At 36.9% G+C, this 19,306-nt stretch overlaps 1 protein-coding gene across 1 annotated transcript in view; it reads right to left on the bottom strand.

Annotated features, from left to right (window-relative positions):
* Window positions 1–19,306, bottom strand: part of LRRIQ1 (leucine rich repeats and IQ motif containing 1) — a 159,128-nt gene continuing 139,822 nt past the window's right edge. Inside the window, exons 25-26 of the mRNA XM_065423814.1 lie at window positions 16,478–16,598; window positions 1–137 (exon numbers count right to left, since the gene is read on the bottom strand). Of these exons, the coding sequence (XP_065279886.1) occupies window positions 1–137; window positions 16,478–16,598 (258 nt within the window). The remainder of the gene's footprint in view (window positions 138–16,477; window positions 16,599–19,306) is intronic.

The following is a 19,306-nucleotide window of genomic DNA, read 5'->3' as shown; positions in this document are numbered from 1 at the left end:
CTAATTCTTCAAAGATTTTGCCTTCTTCTTGCCACTTCCCCATCCCCCACTAAGCCGGACTGGATGGTCTCGAAACGATATCCGCTCTTTATGAAATGGACCCGGGTGTGTTCTTTCTGAAGCAGATATGTCCTTTGCTATACAATCAAACAAGTGGCATGAAAATATGTCATCAGTCCGGCCAAATTAGATTATTTTTAATACAATAAAGTAAAAATTCTTCCATCAAAGTGTCTAATTTCGTAGTTTATATCTTTGCATAGCTTATGTCTTTTGTCTTTGTGCTTTTTCTTCAAAGTAATTTCAAGATTTAAAAGAAGCTTGTAGCAGTAATTTTGTAAATATAATACAGTATTTTGGAAAATAAACTGCAAAATTATTAGACATAGGCAATGTAGTTTCCAAACAAGTTTCCCTGCCCATTTTGAAATTATTTTAAAGAATATGTACAAGATACATTAGAGAAACAAGTCACTCTTATAATTAAAGATGTTTTGTAACCACACAAAGAACAAGCTTTGCGGTTTTATCTATTTAATTGGTTATTGTTTTCATACATCAGTACAAATACAATGGGTCAGATTTGCTCTAACTGAAGTCAAAGGAAGTTTTGCCATTAGTGCTGATGAAAACAGAACTGGGACAACAAGCATATATAAAGACACTATACTCACCAAAACTTTTAAATCTTACGAAATTATTCAGTATTCAGTAACATCTATACAAATACCTAAGTAATACAACTACTGGTTTCTACAAACAAGCCACGTGAGACAAGATGGGTAGTTTAATAGACAAGAGAGTAATATATAGAGAGTGCCATAGATGTAATTTTATTTTAAGAAAATCAATTGATAGAAATGTCTCCCTCTCTCTCATTAGGCATGTAAAATCCTCTCATATTCTGTGTAACACATCTCACATTGTGTAGCAAATCCTCAGAGAGGAAAATGGTGAAGATAACACAGTTATCTAAGGTGTCTGTTACCAAGCAATTAAGCTAAGCAAGCATAACAAAATTTTACTTTCTGCCAGTTATCAATAGAACCTGTTCTAATTTACCCTTTTTGGGTAGCCCCATACATTATTTTCAACAATTTTAATTAGCTGCATTAAAGCCATTCATATAATCATGGAGATTAGAAATGAAAAAGGCCTATTATATCATCTCAGCCAAAACAGGATTGTACACTGTTATATATATATCTGTGTTGTCTAATTTAGTTTTAAGTCCCAAGCAATGGCACTCTCACTACTTCCCTTTGGAGCTTATTCTACAGTCTAACAGTATCTCACAGTCAGGACATTTCCCCTGATATTAAGTCTCCATCACCCCTTTTAATTTTATCCCATTACTCCTAGTTATACTGTCATGCACTACGCAAAATAACACTTCTCTCTTCCTGATATTGTGACCCTTCAAATATTTTTTATGTATCCCCGATTTTTAGGTGTGGCTTAATCAAACAATACATATTTTTCTTATTTAATTTTTCCTCCCAATTCTTTTCTGATACTGCCTACAGTAGACCTAATTAATATTGTGTCAAAAATGCCTGTGGCAGCTGTTGCCCCATCTACACTAAGGCTCTCAACATTGGGTCATTTTGTTACCTTACCAATGGTAACACATTTTTAGATAATGTCACTAGTACAGATAGGACCTTTATTAGGGAGCAAGGAGTTGGAGTTAAGGTATATAATAATTAATGAAGTTTATTGTAAACTTTCAGGGTATTCTTTACCTGGAGACAAAGTACTCACAGAAGATACCCGAAGCTGACAGCAGCAGAGTGGTAAATTCAATAATTTCTTTGGTGAAGTTTCAAATTAAGCGTAATAAAACAATAATACTAAGAAGTTTCTTTCTCAACTGAAGGAGAGATTCTGAAGCTGGAAAGAACAGTTGCTAAGAAGAAAAGGCACGAAGAATTAAGAATATGGAACATGGTTTGTTTATTTGTGAAAAAGAGGAAGTCATTGTTACATGTTTAGACTGGAAAAAAAAAAGTTGGCGCTATTGTATGTATGTGACAGTCTTTCTTCAGCATTTCTCTTACAAGCTGTAGCAATATGAATGGGTGAAGGTGGGAACACTAATTATTTTTTTCCTTTCCCCATCTCACACCTTTTTATATTCTTTACGTGGAAAAAAAACTCCATACCAAAACGGTTCTGGAAGTTCACCCAAAAGGGACAGAATTCAATGGAGCAAAAGTTGAAATTAATCACACCCTAACTACTAATAGCATTAGCTGCTTGTAAATTTCTATATTGTTTAAATTTGATTTCCAGTGGAAGGACTCCAGAAATCTTTGCATGTAGGGTTTTCTGCTTTTCCACATATAAATGTACACAATTCATTGGAAGGGACAGTACTACATTTCCATTACTATGAAATATTATTCTGAAATGGTAATGTAAGATTTTTTTCCAGTTTGGTGTAATTTGTTGCAAGATAATTGTTAATGTTTTACAAAATTATTGAGATATATCTTTCTATTTGGACAGAAGGGAACCATGTTATACTACGGCATGAACTGTTCTTGCCCCAAAGTCCCCAAACTTCAGCTTCAAATGTCCACAAATTTACTTTGTATTTCTGATTGTAACTGATTGTTATATTTTTCTTTTGAAAAAAGTGTGTTAATTTTTTTTGTAAATAAATATGAATTTAATAATTTTTAGAGTTTGAAAACTGTGTCGACAACAAGTGGTGTTCCAACAGTCTGTGATTAACCTGGTGGGAAGAATGACAACCGTATCTCAGACTTCAAAAAGTCTACGCAGTTACACAATGTCACAGAGTAGGATTAATCTCTCAGTCTTTTGATGGTTTTGCAGGTTTCCAGAAAATTCTACATGACCAGATTCTCTGTTTCACTGAGTTTATATTCAGTCAAGCAAGGAGGGGGATTTGTAAGGGTGCCAATTGTGGCTCCCTGATTATCTAGCCATTCTCTACCTCCATAACGGACAAGATCCATATATGGGGTGCAAAGGATTGCTCTTTAGTGGCTAAAAAAAATCAACTACTCTCTGAAAGGAAAGACTAACCAAACTACTATAAAATCCCAGGAGTTCAGGGAAGCTATAAGATAACCACACAAGACATGTCACCGCTATGTGCCTCAGTTTCCCCAAATCTGTAAAATGGAATAATGATACTGACCTTTGTGAAGCACTTTGAGATCTATCGATGAAAAGCACTATATAAGAATTAGGCATTATTATTATTATTATTATTACTACTACTACTGACAGTCTTAGCAGAGAGGCTAAAGACTGAATGGATAGGGAGATTAAACAACCTTATCATACCCAAAGATTGTCCCTTGAACACAGAATTAAGTCAGATTGGCATAGAAGTATAGTGAAGCCTGTTCTTTTCTATACCTACTCTAGCCTAATGCTGCAGGCTTTACACACAGAAAACTACCACTGGCTTACACATTAATCATGATTGAAAGACTGGGCCCTGGGATTGTGTGATCTATGCTAGAGGCAGTCTGGGTAGTCAATGGAGGAGTTCGCCTAGTAAGAAAAGTACCCCAATTTTATCCCAGTCCTTCCTGGAGTTGAATGTAGAAACAAACTGTGGGGAAGAAAAAGAAAGAGGAGCCAGCTGCAGGCCAGACACTGCAGAACTGGGAATTGTCTATACACAAATTGACCCTGAAATAACTGTTTTGGTTGTAATTCACAGTTAGATACTTCAGTGAAAGTTGTGCATGGACACACTTATTTTGCATTAAGAGTGTCTCATTTATACAAAATGAGCGTCCATACACAGACTAGCACCGAAATAACAAAAGATGTCAATTAAAACCAATTTAGTTATTTTGGTGTCAATTGGTCTGTAATTTTAATTTAATCTGTCTCTTAATTCTACACTATCAAAATAGAAACCTGGGCAAACTTTTTGTTGAGTGAAGTGTTCCACTAAAGAGAGAACCATCTCCAGTGTTCCTAATCCCATCTAGATCCAGGGGCACAACAGGTACTTACAGAATCGGCAACACCATTTTGAATTGAGAGAGTATTCCTTACTTATATAGCACCACTTATTCCCAGAAATTCCGCACTGCAGTCTCTCGCTGAAATGAATGGGTAACTGAAATCCCAGTTTATGTTTCTTCTGTTTATTTATACTTTTTTCTTTTGATTTCACTTCTCCTCCTCCTCATTGGTATATGTGTTTGTAGCTGCTTGTTTCCTTCTGGCCACAGGAGGCCAAGCAGGAATATTATTTTAAAGTGTTTTTTTTAAACAGCCAAGAGTGGGGACAACGAAAGAATGGAGAGACAGAGGAAGATGACTGATTGGAGCTTCGGGAGATAAAGCCAGAGATCTCTACTAAATAATACCTAGCACTTGTATAGCATTTTGTATTTTTCAAGGTGCTGTAGCAAACATTAATCTCAATGGGTCTAATTACATAAGTAAGGGCTGCATGGTCAGGTATTTATTTTGCAAAACTATTCTGTGGGCCTTCAGCTGTTATCTTTGTGCCCTTTCTCAGTCAGACCCTACACATAAACAATAATTTGCAATCTTTATATTGATATTGCTAATGATATATAAAAGCTCCTATTATATGACAATACGAACAGATTTTACAACAGCATTGAATTCTGTAATAGCTTCTTTTCTCTAAACTGAAAAACATTGCTCTGAAATGAATGGACAGTGGATTAGTGGATTAGTATACAACTGAATAAACAAGTAATTTTTAAAGAGAACTTTTGCTGACAAAATAGCTGGAGGCATTTACATTCATCACTTGTTAAATATATGTAAACAAACAATTTTGACTGGTTATCATTATACCTTCACTTCATTTTGTGTTCCATACATTAATTTGTATTGGGTCTTATCCAAAGCCCGCTGCAATCAATGAAAAGACTCCCATTGACTTCAGTGGGCTTCAGATCAGGCCCTTGCGTTTTTGAAATGAATACACATAGTGACAAAATAAACAGTAATGCAAAACAACAGGATCGTACTGGCACTTGTTTGGCAACTACAAGAATACCCTTATTAATAAGTATGATTAGTATTACATTTAAATAGAATCAGACAAGTCTATTAAATAAAATAATTATACACTGACTGTGTTAAATTATAACAGTTAGCCAGGTGGGAATAAAATCGTGAACAATTCTTAAACAAGAAAAGTGACTTAACTCAAACTATTCATACCTCTAAAATTGTGAAGCTGTTATTGAAAATGATTTGTTTATAGTAACACTGTGTGTTTTTGGCTATGTGACGCTCCAAGTCTCAAAGATATTTTCAGGTGCTTGTACGCACCAAATAATATTTTTGTTTAAATATGTGCTGAAAGCATCTCTTGAGTTTGGTTAATGTGTTCATATTTTTATGCAGTCACTTCTCTGAAGTTTAATCTGTTTTCTGCTAATGATTTGTTCTGGTCTTTTTTGGTTAAATCCTCGGTTCTTTAACAAATGTCAAGGTTTACATATGCTCTGTTTGGATAAGTAATGCAATATGTAAAATGCTTTGAATGAAACTCTTGGTATCTAGAAAAAACCTTTGTTAAACAAGTTATGTTAGAAATTTCATGATGTATGCTAAGACGTCATAGGATTTTCATCAATACACCTAACATGTTGTCTGGATATATAATTCATTTCAAAGTCCTTACCATATTGTATTGCTTAACAGCAAATACTGAAAAAGAAAGCATGGAGAGAAAAATTCAACATTTTAATGAAAGTGACCAGAACGAATTCTTAGCAGCAAAGCGTTTACATCAATTTAAGCTCTGCGAATGAGTTAGATTCAGGAGGTTTAGGGGTGAGCTAGATGCTACAATCTATCAGCAGTTGTTTTTTAATGTTGTTTCTTATGTCCACATTGAAGTTACACTCGCCACTTCCCCTGAACGTTATTTGTACCATTTAAACTTTTTTTTATAAATAGATAAAAATCAGGGGAGAAAATAAATAGAAAACTCTGAGGGTGAAATTCTGGCCCTTTTGAAATCAATGGGAGTATTAGAGTAGGGTGAGGATTTTACCCCCAATGTATAACATATTTGGTATCTCAATAAACATATATTGTGATCTTTCTTAGTTACACTGTCTCATACATTTTTAAACCAGTTTAAAATGACTTTTTAATACTTTTACTCTAATTTTCAATTTGATCAGTTTTCCCTGTATTATTATTTCACTCTTATTCTGCAGTAGCATCAAGAAGCCTCAACCACTTTTCAGACTCAAAAATAGACCTGTTAAAAACAACTCCTCTTATCAGATTTTGTAATATAAATGAGACAGTACATTCAGAACTTTTAACAAGTGTAAAATTTAGAAAGGGATGTGTAAAGATCAAAGATGAGGAAAAAAATCTCACAGGATTTGGGGTATGACATCTTTAATGATATTCTTGTTGGTTAAATCCCAGTCCTGCAAACATTTAGGCAAGTGTTAAACTTTTTGCCTGGGTCTTCTTGACTTCATATTAAGGACCTGAATAGGCATTTATAGGATTGGAGCCTGATTTTTGAATTTTATAGACAAGACAACTAATTTCAAATATTTTTTTGTCAATTCAGCCCGCATGTTACAAATGTTTATGCACGAGTACCCTCACTGATCTCCAAAGGACTACCCAAACGCATAAAGATACTCATGTGTTTAAGTGTTTGCAGGATATGGGCCTTAAATTGCAATTATTTATTTATGGCATTTCTATATAATGAAACAATGTTTTAAAAAGCTAATAATCCAGTTTCTCAATTTCCCTACAAATAACTGTAAAACACAGCATTTTTTAAATCACAGGTGGGACTGATATTAAGGTTGCCTGGCACTTCCCATTACAAGACTATGTTTTCAGTTGCTTTGCCAACCTTTACCTATTTTGGCTCAAATAAATTTTTCATGCCAGCTATCTGCCTCAGGCTGATTCTTTTTATTTTGGTGACGTTTTATCTGAGAAGCTCTAGCAACATCCATGCTATGGAGCATTGGCTTCAGTTTTAGCAAGGAGGCAGTCTTTGTGTCAGGGATGTGTCTTTTACCATTCCCATGATCTGTTCGAATTTAGCCACGTTATAAGCCTTTCAAAAATCTTAGTTCACACATGATCAGTACAGACTTCCTAGAGCTTTGCAGATACATTCCAGAAGATTATGCCCACACTGAGCATCTCTGGTCTGGAGTTGCAGGGACTGAGAAGGACTTTCCCTACAACTGCTCCTGCAGGTTGGGCCAGGTCCGGGCATGGAATAGGAAACTGCTTGAATCAAATGCAAAGGGAACAAGAACTGGACTGTGTGTGGTGGGGCGGAGGGAGGCAGTATAATAGGACAGGGAGCCAGTGGCGGGGGTGGAGGGAGTTTGAGACTGGAAGTTGAGGAGATGAGGAGCTGGGAGGAGGGAACTGGCACTGAAATGGCAAGAAGACTGGGATTGAGAGTGGGAAAAAGACCACATGGGACTGGTGGTGGGAGACTAGGACTGGGATAAGAAGCTCAGGAGTGGAGCCTGAGACTGGCTAGATGAGGAGAATGGGACTGGGACAAGGAGCCACAGATGAGGAAGAGACAGGATTGGGACAGGTTGGAGGCAAAGGAGCAGAAGTGGTCAAGCTTGGGGAAATAAGAAGAAAAGTCTGTGCCCATTAGAGCACACTCCTCTCCAGAGCCCGAAATGAAGCCCCAGATTCCTGTGTCTCACCATTCCTCTGAAATCCGTAAATAACAATAAAACCCACTGGCAAAGTGGGTGCTAATTCAGATAGAGAATGATGACAGATTATTTTACTCAGTTAGCTCAAGTGGCAGAGGTCTGTGTGGTGGATCTAAAGGTTCCAGCCCTAATAATCACCCAAGTAGATGTCAATATGTTACATGATGGAATTTCTGTTTTTTCAGTTTGCTTATTTAAAAACCTAGAAAACTCTATACAAAAAACTACATTAAAACAACATGATTAATATTGTAAAGTCAAGCACGCAAAATTAGGAAATACCAGAATTAAGGTTCGCCTTGCAATCTTAATTCATTTCCCCATGTACACATGGACTATGATACAGTCTTCAATTATAAGCACAAATGCCTCCTGCCTCATTCAGTACATATGATGGACCTGCTGTGGAGATAAATAAACATTGTGTAGTAAAGGAGGCTTTTGTCTGCTGGACCCCTGTCCATTTGTTGTAGATGATGGAAGATGTATAGTAAATGAGACGGGACTGCAGGAAGAGAAGTACAGTTTCATGGTCAAGACACTGAATGTTGCCCTGGAGAATTCAATTCTCTCTCTGACTCTGTCACTAAGCTACTATGTGATGCTAGGCAAGTCACTTGAATCAAACTTTTCAGAGGTGGTCATTAGTTATGTGTTCCTCCTTTTCTGGGTGCCTGACTTCACACCCTGGAATTTGAACTGCAAAGTGCCGAGCACTCACAGCTGCAACTGAAGTCAATGAGAGCTGTGCTTTGAACGTATATAGTGCTATATTATGCTACATGCTCTGAAAATAACCAGGAGGTAAGTATCTCAAATTGGGTGCCAAAAATTAGTGGATACTTTTGACCTAAGTCTCTTTGCCTGAGTTCCCCATCTGTAAAGTGGGGATGCCACCACACTATCACAGGGGTGTTGTGAAATAAATTAATTAATGTCTGGAAGCACTCAGATACTATAGCAGGGGTGGCCAAACTTACTGACCCTCCGAGCCACATACAATAATCTTCAGAAGTTCGAGAGCCAGGAACACCTTCCAGGCCTTGGGGCTTCTGCCCTGTGGCAGGGTGGTGGGGCTAGGGATTTTAGCCCCACGGGAGATGCCTGCCTGGGCTTGGGGCTTCAGCAAGAGTGGGGCTGAAGCCCCGAGTTCTGGCAAGCACCTCCCACGGGGCTGAAGCCCTGAGCTCTCCCCTAAGTCTGGTAGGCAGAGAATGGGGGACATAGCGGGGCCCCCGCAAGCTGCACTCTAACTGTAAAAGAGTCACATGGGTTTGGCCACCTCTGTACTATAGCAATGAGTGCCACAGAAAAGCCCATATGGAAAATAATAATTCTCTCTTCAGAGCAGGGTTTGAATAGTGTGCAATAAATAAGGCCTGGGCCACACATTGAACAATAAGGATAAAACAAAATATTGTATAGCTGCCTCTTAAATGCGCACTATCCATTCTATGCACAGGGAACTTGTTGAAAAAAATACAGTATGTACTCATTTAACTAGACCCTCATAATGAATATGCACAAGGGAGTCAAATTAAGGTTGCACAGGCAGCTTAATTCTGGCCTTTCCTAATTTTTGAGTGTTTGACTTTTTCACCTTAATAATGTTCTTTTAATGTAGTTTGTATGTGTAATTATAGATTTATGTCTGTCTCTCTATCTGTATACACACACACACACACACACACACGCGCCTCGGAGGTGAAAACAATATTTATGTATGCATTCTTTCTAGGGCTTTTCCAACAAAATACGTATCCTAAAAACAGATTAAGCACTTTATTAAAGGGATGCAATAAATAGTCTTTATTATTAGGGTATTAATGAATTATGGGTGAAATCCTGGTCCCACTGAAGTTAATGGGAGTTTTGCCACTGACTTCAGTGGAATCAAGATTTGACCCAGAAGTCCAGCTTTTCACTCTGTCCCATTATTACTTGCGATTCTCTACTAAAATCAAACCTAAGGTGCTTTTCTTGTAAGTGGCTGCATGGGGGAGGATCCCTGCACCCGCACATTGAAGTCAATGGGGCTCCATGAGGACATATAGGATTCTACCCATGCTGAATCACTTCACTTGTAGGCTTGGGACCATAGGTGCTGGAAGTAGGGATTCGGGGCTGCTGCTGCACCCCCTGGCTTGAAGTTATTTCCATCATATACAGGGTTTACAGTTTGGTTCAATGGCTCTCAGCACCTCCACTATACAAATTGTTCCAGCACCCCTGCCTAAGTCTAAAGAAATTTTTTGAAAAGAAAACCCATGTCATTTTCATGAATCTTTAATTCATTGTGACATTTTATTTTATGATGCACTGTCAAATTTTAAATAATATAACTTGAGAGTAATACTGGACTTTTGTCATTTAATATATCCAGAAAAAAGTTAGAGAAAATAAAGAAACTGTCAAAGCTGATAGACCTACAGTCTGACCAACCAACTTTGCTTTGTTTTGCTGGTAAGTACATCACTTGCCTCACGTGTCTGGCCATGTGTTTATTTTTGCCAATAAAGGCCTTGATCATGCAAATTGATTTGCACTGGTACAGAGCTCCATTGACTTTAAATGGGGTTCTCTGTGATACCTGGATGGATCCATTTGTAGGACCTACCCCTGTCTTGACATGGAGGTTCCAAGCAGTTTAGCTAACTCATAAATGAGCAGGAAATATATAATTAGTATTGACTTGCTCCTTTTCTCACATAATACTCTTGGTAGTTAACAAAATAATACTATCAAGTTTTCATAAGTAGCTATCAATACACTTTACATATTTGGTCAGTATTATTGTCCCCATTTTACATATGCAGAGACTGAGGTATAGAGAGGGGAAGTGACTTGCCCAAGTTCACCTAGCAGGTAGTGACAGAATCCCACTCCAATACTTTTCTCACTAGACCACAGTTTCTCCCAAGTAGCTATAATATAGGCCAGTGATACAATTCACTTGCTATACACAGAAAATCAGTTTTCTATGATTTTGTGCAAATGAGTTCTATTCTGTTGTGTTTTCTCACACATTGTGCTTTAAAAAACAACTTAATAAACTCAATAATAGCTAAAGTAACATTATGTAACTTCTGTTAGTAGCTGATATTGTTTTATTCTTAATTATATATTGAATAAAAAGTATCAATATTATATCCATCAGTTGAAAAAGTACATATTTGGAAAGTCTGTATTTTGATTACAGCTGAGAGTACCATACAGTCCTAAATATACAGAGATGTTATACATTTAAATAAGTAATTATTACTATGAAGTGTTCACAACCTTAAAGGTATATTTAAAATTATCAGACTTTTCAATAGGTATCCATGCCATTCTACTAGGTATTATAACCTTTATCAAGATTTCAAGCATTTTAGAATCATAGAACATTTCCCAATCACCTCACACTTAAAGTTTGTACAGCTGTCTGTTACCTCCCATCATGTCCTCTGTTTGATGGAATGCAGGCCTGCCAAAATACATGTGGACACCTCACCTAGCTATAAGCCTACAGAAGATATCCACCTTACTCCTAATTATGGTGGCAGTAGTTGTGATTCCAGAGGTAAGGCAGGGTTCAATTTAATGTAAGGCTGGGGTTAAAAGACCTTATTCTGTATGACTAATACACTATATCTTCTCCAAATTTATAGCACTTAATCTGTGAGTGAAGAGTGAATTTTATGGCTATTTTCAAGTAAGTTGTTAAGCAGTTAAAATTAATTAAAAATGATCCCTTAAAAATTTCTTTACAAAATTACGTTGAGTTTCAGAATCTTTCAGGCCTCTCCAATGGCTTGTTACTAATCCTTTAAACTCTCCATACAGTCAAAACTGGAAAAACTGGAAAAGGGCACATTTGAAAAAGTTTGTAATTAAGCAACTTCATTAATGACTATTGTTTGAAACTTATTACAAATCAGGGACAATTCAACGGTTCATGTCATTCTTTAGTATCACTGTGATATCAGAGACAACTCAATCATTCATCACCATTCCTCACATTAATTTGCATGCTGTAGTTCTACTGGCTAGAGTAAATCAATTAAGTAAGGGCAGCTGTACCCAATGCCGTCTCCTCTGAGGGTCCAGAACATTGATGCTCCTGTACTTCTCCAGCTGGTTGAGCAGGGAAAAGCTAGGATACTCAAAATTAAGGTTTCCATGGCAACTTTGCCTTTTGTGCATATTATTACTATTAATAAACATTTTTATACTGTTGTAGTTTATATATCTCTTTAAAGATACAAGGTCAAATATGGAGATCCCTGGTCTATTTTTATACTGAGGCACATTATCACTGGAGTCAATGGCAGTTAGCTAACTAGATAGATAGACTCAGTAAAATATGAGTAAAAACTTTGGGATTTAGCTCAGAAATAAAATGTTTCCTGCCCCATGAGTTTACAGACTGCTAGCAGCAAAATAAAGATAAAGACGATACAGAAGACTAAATTTCTGTAATGACTGTCTGGAGATTACTGTTTATTTAATTAGTTAATTTCACTAGAGGGTTTTTTGTAGTCTCATCACTGTAGAATACAAATGCTTCATTAACCATGATGAACTTAATTTCACAATGTATTGATGTAGTAGAGAAGTAATATAGGTGAGAGGTGACCAGGGAGTGGATAGAGGTTTAGCAGTGGAGACCGTAAATCGAGGGTAGATTCTGAAAAGAATGATGAGGAAAAAGTGCCAGGATTTAGTCATCTGATTAAGGCAAACTTCCTTGCCTGAGAAATGATGCTTTCCTAAAGCAGTGACTCAGCAAGAGACTAGCATGTGGGGAGAAGGAGAGGTAAGAATTAAAGGTGGGATACTGAAAAGCACTTGTGTGATTTAAGAGCACAAGTCCCATTGATTTTCAATTCTAAATCATGCATATGTTTTTGGGAACCCCATTTTAAAAGATAATAACAAAATTACAGGCCTCAGAAACAAGGAGGAGAATGGAAATAAAAGATGAGAAGGCCAACGATTAGGAGAAAAAAAGGATATGTTCAAATTAGGAAAAATGGAGATGGTGGCTGGACATCGCAGAAGAGATGTCAGAGAGACATCTAAAAGTGCAAGACTGGTTGGAGTGGGGAGAGGTCTGGAGTAGAGGCAGATTTAGGGATAATTAGCATTGGAAGTCAAAACCACAAGAGGAGTCATGGTGACATAAAAAGGGAAGAGGAGATTGAAAACAGGTCACTGTGATCAGGTCTTGCAATATATGACCACAGTGTAAGTATTTTAGTCTATCCTTCCAATTTGTCAAAGCTATACTATATTCTAATTCTCTCTAAAAAATCCAATCCACAATTTTGCATTACCTAAGCATCTAGAATGTTAATAGTCTTACATAAAAATGATCTACAAGCTTGGTTACTGTCCTATTTACTGCAAAGTTCCTGACATTAATTAAAATATTAATTAGTACTGGAGTCATACCTGAACTTTGCATGACTCTATTTGACAATAAACCACTAATAATCACCACTAAAGGTACACAGACAAATTAAGACAATTGAGAAGATATACTGGCTACTTATTCACCCTGTCTCTTAATACAATTACAAGGGGATAGGAAATGATATTGAAAGGCTGAACATTTAATAATCATAAACATTTTGTTTTTAACACAATACTCCATTTTGCTTTTGGAATTCTCTGCCACAAGATGTCACTGAGGTCAACACCTTCACAAAATTCAAAATGGATTGAACATTTATGTGGATAATGAGAACACCCAGAGTTATAATAGCAATGATTAAAAAAACAAAAAAATTAACAGCCAAGAGGTTTCGAAGGGATATAAACCCTCATGTTTCAGAGCACAAGTCAATCTCTAACTAATGGGGTTGTGATGAAATTTTCCCTGGGGGCAGGCTATCCAAAAACTCACCACTTCAAAGTTTCCTGTACCTTCTTCTGAAGCAGCTAGTACTGGCCGGTGGCAGAGACAGGATACTGAAATAAAAAGACCACTAGTCCGATCCAATATGGCAGTTCTTATATTCCTATTCTTTATGTTGATGTTTTAGCTTGTTGTATATCCAATTTGCAGTGGTTCCATTTAATCCACAGCACTCAATTTTCTTTATGAGTATATTATGTGGAACCATATCAGATGCCTTAGTAAAGTTGAGATATACTGTTCTACTGCATTTCCCCTATCCACCCCCTGCCTGGGAGAGTACAGGGTAGAAAGAGAGAAATGAGTCATTGAGTTTTCTTGACCAGGAAAGGGAGGGATGGGGGAGAGAACAGCTCAGAACTTGAGTTCCCTTCTCCAGTGGGAACTTTGCTAACAGTCTCATTTTGGCTGTCACTGTCTCAGATTTTAGTTCTGAGCTCTAGATCTCATTTAACTGCATCTCTGTCTTGAGGATACAGAGCTACTTGGGTTGCTCTACATGCTGAAGAGGCTGCTCCTCATAGTTCCCATTGATCCTAGTCAGAGTTCCTTTTCTTTGTGCTGCACTGCAGAGGCATAATGGGAGCACCAGCTACCTGCCCCACCCCACCCCTTCCAGGAGAAGGAAAGGGAAATATGAAATCATGGTGTGAGAAAGAAAGAAAGAAAGAAAGAAAGAAAGAAAGAAAGAAAGAAAGAAAGAAAGAAAGAAGGGATATGAGAGAAAGAGAAAATAAAAGGAAGAGAAAGATGGCTTACAGAAGTATGATGGCAAGATGTGAGGGGCTGTGACGTGTAGCAGGATTAGGTGAGTAGGTGTGGGGGGAGGGGCATAGAGAAAGGTAGGAAAGACAAGTTGAGAAATACAGAGATTTTTGCCTTTCTGAGTCAAAGATCCCATATGTTTCTTTCTCTTAAATATAGTATTCAGCTACAATAAATGTGACCATGGAACGTGGTACTCACTTGAGCCAATGGAGGGTTGTGAATGAAGGATGGCAAATGGAGGACAAGCAGAGAGACTTTAACTCATATTTTTGTCTATACTGGAATTATCACACACACACACACACACACACACACACACACACACACACACACACACACAGATGTATAATCTTGGTTTTGTATGCCTTTAGTATCAATCGTCTTCTGAAATCTGTACCAAAGACACAAATACAAGGGCACTACTCTGAATTACAATTCTCCCTGAGTTCCTGGGTTGTGCAAAGGAGGATGGAGGGGGAGGGGCCTACTGCCACTCACAGCATACTCCACCCTGTCTCACACACACCCAAACACAATATGGCTCTGCCAACGTTTTGTTCCTTCCTGTGCACTTGTTTGGTCACATAGGGCTAGGATTACAACCTAGGACACAATTGTTATACCTTGTGTTATTTAATAAAACAGACACCCACTTTTCATCATTATATGTGATTTGAGGTTTCTATATATATATTGTTCGAGATATGTTGCATTTATGAAGTTGTTTTTAATTGAATTATAGATAAGATGCATTCATTATACCTGTATTTGTTTATGAACAATTCATTTAAGTGTTCATTACAGGACTTTGTATCACTGTACACTTATGAGCACAGTGGTCTCAACCCTACTTCCTTTCATTTCAGTGGGACGTTTGCCATTGATTTTACTTAGTGTAGGATTAGATGCAATGTTTTCTTTTTTTGCTCTTAGTGGATTTTCTGACTTACTGTATTCCAGCTGTATCGTCATTTCACCCTTTATTTTAAACATTTTTTAATTACATTAGCAAAATATAGATTAAAAAAGTATTCCTTATGCTTTTATGTCTACTTTTTTCTTTTAGGACATCAATTTATTGGACTTTGGTTCAAGTTTCATTTAAACTGAACAGTCAATATTAATGTCAATGGTAATGGTCTGATCAAAATATCTGAAACCAGTGATTAGATTTACTTTTTGTTGAAATAACCTATTTTACAATTATATGAACAATCTCAATGAACTTCACTAGTTATACAGTACTACTGAACTACACAAATCTGCCTAGGTCTTTTAATACCTCTTATGCGGTCTTTCCCCCCACTCTCCCGAATTTCACTTATCCTTGAAAATCACATTTTCCAAAATCTACATCAAAAGTATAAATAGCATATGGAATATATTTATACAACAGATGATTTCCCAATTTTCCTCAATTAGTTTTACTATGCAAAGCAAAACTTGAAGCTTAAAAAGTTAAGCTTTTTATGATTTTTAATAATTATTAGAACACTTATTTTCAGTGTTGATTCTCTTGTTTATTTCTGTGAAATTTAAACAATGATAAAGTTTCCCCAGAACTTTGAAAATACCATCTGCTATTAGAGTCCAGCAGTCATCACTACTTCCATCCCAATTTAATAACTGAATTCATGGCAATATGTGCCTTGATTGGGATATATGTACTGGCATTCGGTGGTTATATAAATCAACTTTCCCTAAATATTTTTAATGAACTTTTATAGAAGAAAGACAAGAAATCAATTCTTTAGAAGTACAAAATTTTCCTTTCATAATTAAAGAGTTAGACAAAAATCTGTTTTTAGGAAATGAATGATCAAAGGATTTGGTGTGGCTTACAGGAGAATCACAGGTTACAATTAACTAACAGACAAAAAACTAATGATGTTAATTTTTTGAAGTGATTTAGAGTTTATATATGTAAAACATAAAGGGAAAGTTTCAGGTAAGAAAGAATCAAATATACATGTTACTAGCCATTCCAATGGCTGGCATCCTATCCCCCGTCTATATGAGAATGCAGTTAGACAGGCAATTCCATCAACTCATTTTAAAGTGAATATTGAAAGAAACCACAACATACTTGAAGATCCTGCTGAGTGTCTGTGTGGCTGATTATTTTTTTCTCTGTTCTGAGTCAAAGCACTTCCACTGATCATGGAAATAAGGTCTAAATCCGTGTCTTCTCTGCTTACAGGGCTTGCCTGGGAGCAGTGGGAGAGAATGTACACAATCATGAAACAAAATATGACATTTTCTGAATGCAGCTCACATTACCTCAAATAAATAAACAGACTCTGTCAAACAACCTTCTTCAAAATGATACCATAGTCCTTTATTGCTGCCTCGGCTCAACAAATGCACTATGTCAAAGCATTTTTGTAAATAAGAGCCGATCTTAAAATTGTGGTTTGCGATCTGAGTCAGTACAACAACAAAAGAAAACTTTTCAGTACAGTAATTTTGAAGAAAATCAATCTTGCAGACAGCTGATGAAACCTTAAACAGCTTAAGATCATTTACTGACCAGTCTATAATTTAAGTCATAGCTGAATGCCAGAAATGTCATATCAAATTATTTTCTGCAATATTTATGTTTTATCCAGGGCAAGTATCAATTCTATCAATCAAGCATGCAGTAAGTAATTTCATCTTTTAGTGGTTTGCTACTTAACCATGGCCATCAAAGAGCATTTAAATTGTACTTTGAATATTATATTAATTATAATCTGGCATGCAACGGTGGTACATGTTGGTGATGGACATGATATATGAACCTAAATACAATAACATAAAATTGAAATGTTCTCTCATTTTAACACTGGGTTCTTGATCTTGGGGGCTTGTACAGCATGGCATAGAAACACTGACCTGGAAGATACCATACTCCATAGATGACACTCTTAGGAGCTTGAATTTACATGTACTTAATGAGAATTCCCTTAGCTAGAAGATCTGAGATATTAATCCAAGCAGGGGATATCCTGCAACACCCTTGATTAGGAACCTAGCAGTCCACTGTGCTTTTATGATCAGTTCTCTTTCTAGTAGGGAGTGATATATTTCTAAAACAAAAGCAGATGAACAATATACATATATTCAAATTTCAGAGTCCCCATTCTGGCGGGGAGTGGTAATCTGTCAAGATGCATCTCCTCAATGAAAACAATGATAGGAAAGTAATTATTTCTTCTCTGAAGATACCCATTTTGATAGATTTCCATTCTGGGAGACTAAACTGCTCCAGATATGTCAAAGAAAAGAAACTGCAATAGGAAGTGTGTGACAATAAACACAGTGAACATACATCTTGAACAGTAGCAATTTTATTCTACATTATTAGTATATAAAAACACAAGTGCTCACACACATATATAGGCGTGTACACATTTTGGGCTCAATTGTGACATTATGTGTCAGCTTGTAGGGATCCTCAGCAGGAACTTCAACTTATTGTGCCTCAGTGCAGAGAGAGAAAGGCCACTGTACCATCCTTGGTGCTATCACACCCAAGTCAGGTAAACCACTGCTCCAGATCCTCCCTCCTTCCTCTGTGGAGTCTAGCAGCTACGGTGATGCTAGATAGACTTCAATAGTCTTTGCATTCAAAACAGCACAAGAACTAAGATTGCTCACAGCCTTTGTGATGACTTTCTGAGAAAAGAAGTCAGCTCCACATAAAAGCTCAGGGGCTTTTTTCACATTGATCTGGTGAAGAAGGGCTTCACTGCACCAGATGTGAGTAAAGGAATGATATAAAAAGGGGTATTGATTAATGAAGGTGGGACACCATCACCAACTTTGGAAGGAAGTCAGGCTGTGTTGGGAGCACCATCTCGTCCTTGAAAAAAACATTGTGTAAGATGGAGGTTTTAAAGGCAACCTGCAAAGGAAACGAAAAAGGGCTGTGTCCTTTTTAGCTTGTTTACAATATATAAAGAGGGCCTAAAATGCTATTTCAAAAGAGGGAGGGGCTCTACAATTAAAATTTTGGGTTTTAAGCAGATTCTATGGATGAGAGGAAAATTAGGAGACTTATGATATGACAAGTACCAAAGAAATAAAACCTAACCTGCTCAGGCTGGACACCATTGTGAGAAAAGTAATAGTATCTTATGTCAGAGAGACATAAAAGAGACAATAGTCATTGACAAGAGAGCAACCTGTAAGTATTAAATTCCTGACTTGAGCTGGACAGGTAAAAGGTATCGTAAAAAATGCCCATTGTAATCTCCATTCAAACTGCAACTAAATACTGATAGGTATCAATGATGTGTAAAAGGAAATTTCAGAAGCAGAGTAAAACGACAGACAAGATTTAGAAAAGAGAAAGAAAATGAATCCACCTCCATGTTAACAGAGTGAGAGCAAGAGAGCTTGCATGAAATGGAATAAACCAGGCATTCACTCATTCTCTGAGACTCAGAGTGATTGGTTTTATTTTATGAGTATCAGGCTTTTTCATATCCTCACACCTCAATCTCCTTCTGTCAAATGAAAGCTGCTGGTTTGCGGGATTTGTAGACTGTCTGCACCACATTGCCTTTGTGACCTTTAGCACTTCCAGATAAAAGAGGATTTACTTAAAGATGTAACTGGAGAGAAACACTAAAATACATTTCCCCCCTCTGTCCCTGCAGTGCTTTAGGATTTTCTCCTTATTTGTGAAGTTGTGGAGTCACAGTATAACAGCTCCTGTTCTTGGAGCTCCAGGAGATAAGGAATTAATGAGCAGTGAGTGGAGTTAATTTTCATGTAGTTACATTTCTATTCCAGATTTAAAACTTCAGAGAACCTCATGTTAGAGAAGATTGTGGGATCAAGCCTTGGGCTCCTCAACCCACAATGCACAAATTGTTCCTTTGACTTTTGTTCTATCACTTTTCCAGACACCTTCCCCATTATTGCAATT

The sequence above is a fragment of the Emys orbicularis genome, chromosome 1 (genome assembly GCF_028017835.1).
Source record: "Emys orbicularis isolate rEmyOrb1 chromosome 1, rEmyOrb1.hap1, whole genome shotgun sequence".
NCBI lineage: Eukaryota > Metazoa > Chordata > Testudines > Emydidae > Emys > Emys orbicularis.
This window is presented reverse-complemented; position numbering and strand designations above follow the sequence as displayed.